The sequence below is a fragment of the Anolis carolinensis genome, unplaced genomic scaffold, assembly GCF_035594765.1.
Source record: "Anolis carolinensis isolate JA03-04 unplaced genomic scaffold, rAnoCar3.1.pri scaffold_7, whole genome shotgun sequence".
In the NCBI taxonomy this organism is placed as follows: Eukaryota; Metazoa; Chordata; class Lepidosauria; order Squamata; family Dactyloidae; genus Anolis; species Anolis carolinensis.
In genome coordinates, this window is record NW_026943818.1 from 13,072,940 (window position 1) to 13,079,806 (window position 6,867).

General features: G+C 42.7%; 1 protein-coding gene and 1 long non-coding RNA gene across 2 annotated transcripts in view; one reads left to right on the forward strand and one right to left on the reverse strand.

Annotated features, from left to right (window-relative positions):
* qsox2 (quiescin sulfhydryl oxidase 2) overlaps positions 1 to 3,080 on the forward strand; it is a 28,775-nt gene extending 25,695 nt beyond the window's left edge. The window contains exons 11-12 of the mRNA XM_062959570.1: positions 454 to 642; positions 2,415 to 3,080. Coding sequence (XP_062815640.1) covers positions 454 to 642; positions 2,415 to 2,812 — 587 coding nt within the window. The 3' untranslated portion in view covers positions 2,813 to 3,080. The remainder of the gene's footprint in view (positions 1 to 453; positions 643 to 2,414) is intronic.
* The window catches only part of LOC134293099 (uncharacterized), a 124,440-nt gene that overhangs the window by 31,811 nt on the left and 85,762 nt on the right, over positions 1 to 6,867 (reverse strand). Inside the window, exon 3 of the long non-coding RNA XR_010000135.1 lies at positions 5,282 to 5,425. This is a non-coding gene — a long non-coding RNA (uncharacterized LOC134293099). The remainder of the gene's footprint in view (positions 1 to 5,281; positions 5,426 to 6,867) is intronic.

The window sequence follows — 6,867 nt, forward strand, 5'->3', positions numbered from 1 at the left end:
TTATTATATTGGAGTCTCACAACCTTTGAGGATGCCTGCCATAGATGTGGGTGAAACATCAGGAGTGAATAATTCTGGAACATAACCTTCTGTTTATGTGATTGTTTTAGTCAATTGTTATGTTCTGTTTTTTGTTTTTAATCCTTATAGTGTTTTATAGTGTTTTATTCTGATTTTATATTGGAAACCACCCTGTGTCCCTCTCGGGAGAGAGGGTGGTATGCAAATAAACTTTTACTTACTTACTTACTTACATACAGCCCGGAAAACACACAAAAACTCAGTTTTCTGGGCTGTCTGGCCGTGTTCCAGAAACATTCCCTCCTGACATTTCACCCACATCTGTGGCAAGCATTCTCAGAGGTTGTGAGACTCCATTGGGCCCCCTTGTTTCTTCTTGTGTCTGTTTGTGTGTGTGTTGTGGGTGCTGACGTTGTGTGTCTCCTTCTGCAGGCCTGGAGGGCGACCCCCGGGCGGTCCTGGAGGTCATGCGCAAGTACGTCCGGGATTTCTTCGGCTGCCGCGCCTGCGCACAGCACTTTGAGGAGATGGCCAAGGGGTCCCTGGGGTCCGTGCAGACGCCTGAAGAGGCCGCCCTGTGGCTCTGGGAGAAGCACAACGAGGTCAACGCCCGGCTGGCAGGTAGCGGCACCAGAGACACCGCCCGACCCCTCCCGACAGAGGGCCTTCCAGCCATAGAATATCACGAGAGAGAAATCACAGATAGATAATATTGAAATAGAGTTGGAAGGACCCCCAAAGGCCATCCAGTCCCACCCCCTTTGGCCAGGCAGGCAGGCACCATCCGACCCCTCCCGGCAGAGGGTCATGCAGCATAATAGATAGATAGATATCATAGATATACAGTAGAGTCTCACTTATCCAAGCTAAACGGGCCGGCAGAAGCTTGGATAAGTGAATATCTTGGATAATAAGGAGGGATTAAGGAAAAGCCTATTAAACATCAAATTAGGTTATGATTTTACAAATTAAGCACCAAAACATCATGTTATACAACAAATTGGACAGAAAACGTAGTTCAATAGGCAGTAATGTTATGCTGTAATTACTGTATTTACGAATTTAGCACCAAAATATCACAATATATTGAAAACATTGACTACAAAAATGGCTTGGATTATCCAGAGGCTTGGATAAGCGAGGCTTGGATAAGTGAGACTCTACTGTAATTAATATATACTATATGTGTAATATATCTATCTAGTAGCTATCTATCTAGAAGGATCCCCAAAGGCCATCCAGTCCCACCCCCTTTGGCCAGGCAGGCAGGCACCATCTGATCTCTCCCGACAGAGGGTCATGCAGCATAATAGATAGATAGATAGATAGATAGATAGATAGATAGATAGATAGATATCATAGATATAATTAATATATACTATATGTGTAATATATCTATCTAGCTATCTATCTAGAAGGATCCCCAAAGGCCATCCAGTCTCACCCCCTTTGGCAAGGCAGGCAGGCACCATCCGATCTCTCCTTACAGAGGGTCATGCAGCCATAATAGAGAGAAAGATAATAGATATAATTAAGATAGATACTGTATGTGTAATATATCTATCTAGCTATCTATATATATAAAAGAGTGATGGCATCAGGGCAGCGGACAAAACAACAAAACTACAGGCCCCCCAACCTTGAAATTTGTCAACACAAACCATCATCCACGCCTCTAGGTTGATACAACAAAAAGAAAAGAAAAATAAAGTCCTCATTACAGGGAGAGGAATAATAGTTTTTATCCAATTGCTGCCAGTTTGAAGGCTAAGCTCCGCCCACTTGGTCTCCTAGCAACCTACTCAGTCCAGGGGACAGGCACAATTAGGCCTCACTTAGGCCTCTTCCACAGATTATCAGATTTGAACTGGATTATATGGCAGTGTAGACTCAAGGCCCTTCCACACAGCTATATAACCCATTTAGAATCTTATATTATCTGCTTTGAACTGGATTATCTTGACTCCACACTGCCATATAATCCACTTCAGTGTGCATACTAAACATAAAGACAACCATACAACAGACATTCAATACCACCACTACCTCAACAATTTCTCACCAACACCACCAGACAACGCCACAGCAACGCATGGCCGGGCACAGCTAGTATATATATATATATATATATATATATATAGAGAGAGAGAGAGAGAGAGAGAGAGAGAGAGAGAGAGAATCCTAGGATTGGAAGGACCCTGAAAGGCCATCCAGTCCCACCCCTCTGACCATCTGATATTAACACTTGGGAAGTGTCCGGCATGTGATCCAATACAACAGCCAACAGAGTGTTTGTTGTGGACTCATCTTGTTGTGTTTCTAATAATAATACTCGCCCGCCTGCTGACCCAAATGCCTCTCATTGAGGGTTCTCTCTTGCTTTCTCTCAACAGGGGATTTGACGGAAGACCCCAAATTTCCGAAGGCGCCGTGGCCATCCTTGGAGGCCTGTCCTTCCTGCCGCAGAGGCGGAAGTGTTTCCCGGAAAGGCCAACTTCCCGTTTGGGACGAGACCGAGGTCCTGCGCTTCTTGAGGCGGCACTACGGGAGCGGGAACGTCGAGTACCGATACGCGGAGAGCCGTCCGGACGCGGAGAAGGCGGGTTCGCCGGAAGAGGGTCGGGAGGAGGAGCGGAAGGCACGGGGCTCCTTCCTGGGCTTCTCCAGCCTGGACATGAGCCTCTGCATCGCCCTCTACGGCACCTCCTCCCTCTTCCTCATCCTCTTGTTCGTCTTCTTCCGCATGCGCTCCCGGCGCCGGAAAGCCAGGCCCGGCCGGCCCCACGTCTAGACCCCCCCCCCCCGCGCGCTCTCGTTCCATATTTATGGCTCCCCGATTCCCCCCAAAAGGTGCTGGCTCCTCCCATTCCATCGTCTCCGAATGCACAATTTTGTCAACAAACATCACCACGTTCCCTATGTCTCTGGATCGCTGCGTCCGTCCAGATGGTGCTGGACCGTGTTTCTGGCCCGTTTTGCTGCGGTTCGGGGCATGGGGGGACCCGTGAAAGTCAAAATATATGTGAATAAATAAATCCCTATTTTTCTTCCTAAGCGGAGAGGACGCTTCTCTAGCCTTTTGTATTTATTATTACTATATTGATTTATACCCCAATGACAAATTGGATGAAGGAATATTTTGTTGTATCAACCTAGAGGTGTGGATGATGGGTTGTGTTGTCAAATTTGGAGGTTGGGGGGCCTGTAGTTTTGTTGTTTTGCTTGGTGCCGCGATTCCATCACTCTTTTATATATATAGATACACATTCATACACAAACACATACAGTAGAGTCTCATTTATCCAAGCCTCTCTTATCCAAGCCTCTGGATAATCCAAGCCATTTTTGTAGTCAATGTTTTCAATATATCATGATATTTTGGTGCTAAATTCATAAATACAGTAATTACTATATAGCATTACTGCGTATTGAACTACTTTTTCTGTCAAATTTTTTGTATGACATGATGTTTTGGTGCTTAATTTGTAAAATCATAACCTAATTTGATGTGTAGTAGGCTTTTCCTTAATCCCTCCTTATTATCCAAGATATTCACTTATCCAAGCTTCTGCCGGCCCGTTTAGCTTGGATAAGTGAGACTCTACTGTATATTGATTTATACCCCAATGACAAATTGGATAAAGGAATATTTTGTTGTATCAACCTAGAGGCGTGGATGATGGGTTGTGTTGTCAAATTTGGAGGTTGGGGGGCCTGTAGTTTTGTTGTTTTGCTTGGTGCCGCGATTCCATCACTCTTTTATATATATAGATACACATTCATACACACACAAACACATACAATAGAGTCTCACTTACCCAATGTAAACGGGCTGGCAGAACGTTGGATAAGCGAATATGTTGGATAATAAGGAGGGATTAAGGAAAAGCCTATTAAACATCAAATTAGGTTATGATTTTACAAATTAAGCACCAAAACATCATGTTATACAACAAATTTGATAGAAAAAGTAGTTCAATACGCAGTAAGGTTATGTTGTAATTACTGTATTTACTAATTTAGCACCAAAATATGATAAATTGAAAACTGACTACAAAAATGCATTGGATAATCCAGAACGTTGGATAAGCGAGTGTTGGATAAGTGAGACTACTGTATATCCAACCTAACAGCCTAAATCTTGTGGTTCTTTGCTCTCTGGCGCCACCTGGTGCCTCTTTAAGAGGTATTTTGTCTATTTCCCCGAAAATAACCTATTAATTTGTGCTCCAAAAATGCATTAGGGCTTATTTTCAGGGGATGTCTTATTTTGTTGCATCTACAACCATTTGCTTTGACTCCTGTACAAAAACATCCTGTCCAAAGGTGTGCCCAACGTAGCTCTTTACAAATACTTAATGTCATTTGTATGATTGTGTATTTTTATGAGTGTCAACAATAATATTGATTTATTAGCAACATTTATATCCCACCCTTCTAACCCCGAAGGGGACTCAGAGCGGTTTACAAGTTATATATACATACAATATATTATATTATTTGTATAGCACTATATAAGCATTATATATTATTATATTGTACTTTGCGACTATATTGCAATATTATTAGTAATATTACATGTAACATAAATATACAATTATAATATTATCATTATATTGTATTACATCATAATATTATATGTATATCTATATATTCATATTTAATTATATATGATTATATATTATATATATTATTCATATTTAATTATATATGATTATATATTGTATATGCATATATTATTTTGTAATATGATATAATACTAATAATACAATATAATAATATTAATGATATATTATATTTTACATGTAATATTACTAGTAATATTACAATATATTGATACAGTACAATATAGTAATTTATTACCAGTATTGTAGTATGCTAATAATATAATAATGTATGCAAATTTAATTTGTAAGCTGCCCTGAGTCCCCTTTGGGGTGAGAAGGGCGGCATATAAATGTAGCAAATAAATAAATTATATATATATATATATATATATATATATATAATATTTAATTATATATTATTATATATATATTCCATATATTATTCATATTTAATTATATTTTATTCACATGATTTTAGAACCCAACACGTCTGTCATATGTTGCAATGGATGTACGATTGGGACCAGGGTTCACTTTGGAGATAGGGCTTATATGATCAGCAACATGCTAGGGCTTATGATTTCCCGATTAGGTCTTATTTTGGAGAGGGAAATAAAGCAAATCCTTGTTAGGAAGAAATACAGCTTAAGTACCTGGAGTAGAAGTCATCTGGGCACCGCCATTGAAGGGAGATGTTGACTAAGCTGAAATGTGTCCAGAGGACGGAGACTCAAAGGATCGAGCGTCTGGAGAACAATCCCCACGAGGAGTGGCTTAAAGATCTGTGCATGTTTAGCCTGCAGAAGAGAAGGAGAGGAGACATGAGAGCCATGTATCAAGATGTGAAGGGGAGTCATAGGGAGGAAGGAGCATGCTTGTTTTCTGCTGCCAAGGGGACTAGGATGTGGAATAATAATAATAATATGCAAAGAGTGGCACAAGCCAGTCAAGGTGGTCCCAGTGGTGATCTCCCAGAGGGACTTGGGGTGACTCACACAACATTCAAGGTGTGGCACAAAATACAACAAGTGCGCAAGAAAGCATAGGCAATAAAGAGTCAACACAACGTCATATCATAAATTCATAGTACCCTCTGGTAAAAACAATACAATACAGCAATTGCTGTAGATAAAACAGCAGTATTTCATCCCAGAATTGTAAAGTGCGAAAAAAAGAGTTGGGAACCCCGGTGGCGAAGTGCAAGGTCCCAGGTTCAAATCCCGGGAGCAGAGTGAGCACCCGCTGTTAGCCCCAGCTCGTGCCAACCTAGCAGTTCGAAAACATGCCAATGTGAGTAAATCAATAGGTACTGCTCCGGCGGGAAGGTAACGGCGCTCCATGCAGGCATGCCTGTGGCCATATGACTTTGGAGGTGTCTACGGACAACGCCGGCTCTTCGGTTTAGAAATGGAGATGAGCACCAACCCCCAGAGTGTGAGTAGATCAATAGGTACTGCTCCGGTGGGAAGGTAACGGCGCTCCATGCAGTCATGCCAGTGGCCACATGACCTTGGAGGTGTCTACGGACAATGCCGGCTCTTTGGCTTAGAAATGGAGATGAGCACCAACCCCCAGAGTGTGAGTAGATCAATAGGTACTGCTCCGGCGGGAAGGTAACGGCGCTCCATGCAGTCATGCCTATGGCCACATGACCTTGGAGGTGTCTACGGACAACGCCGGCTCTTCGGTTTAGAAATGGAGATGAGCACCAACCCCCAGAGTGTGAGTAGATCAATAGGTACTGCTCCGGTGGGAAGGTAACGGCGCTCCATGCAGTCATGCCAGTGGCCACATGACCTTGGAGGTGTCTACGGACAATGCCGGCTCTTTGGCTTAGAAATGGAGATGAGCACCAACCCCCAGAGTGTGAGTAGATCAATAGGTACTGCTCCGGCGGGAAGGTAACGGCGCTCCATGCAGTCATGCCTATGGCCACATGACCTTGGAGGTGTCTACGGACAACGCCGGCTCTTCGGTTTAGAAATGGAGATGAGCACCAACCCCCAGAGTGTGAGTAGATCAATAGGTACTGCTCCGGCGGGAAGGTAACGGCGCTCCATGCCGTCATTCATGCCAGTGGCCACATGACCTTGGAGGTGTCTACGGACAACGCCGGCTCTTTGGCTTAGAAATGGAGATGAGCACCATGACTGGACTTAATGTCAGGGGAAAACCTTTACCTTTAAAAAAAAGAGTCAAAGGATCTTCATATGTATTATAAGAGTCTAAAAATGATCAA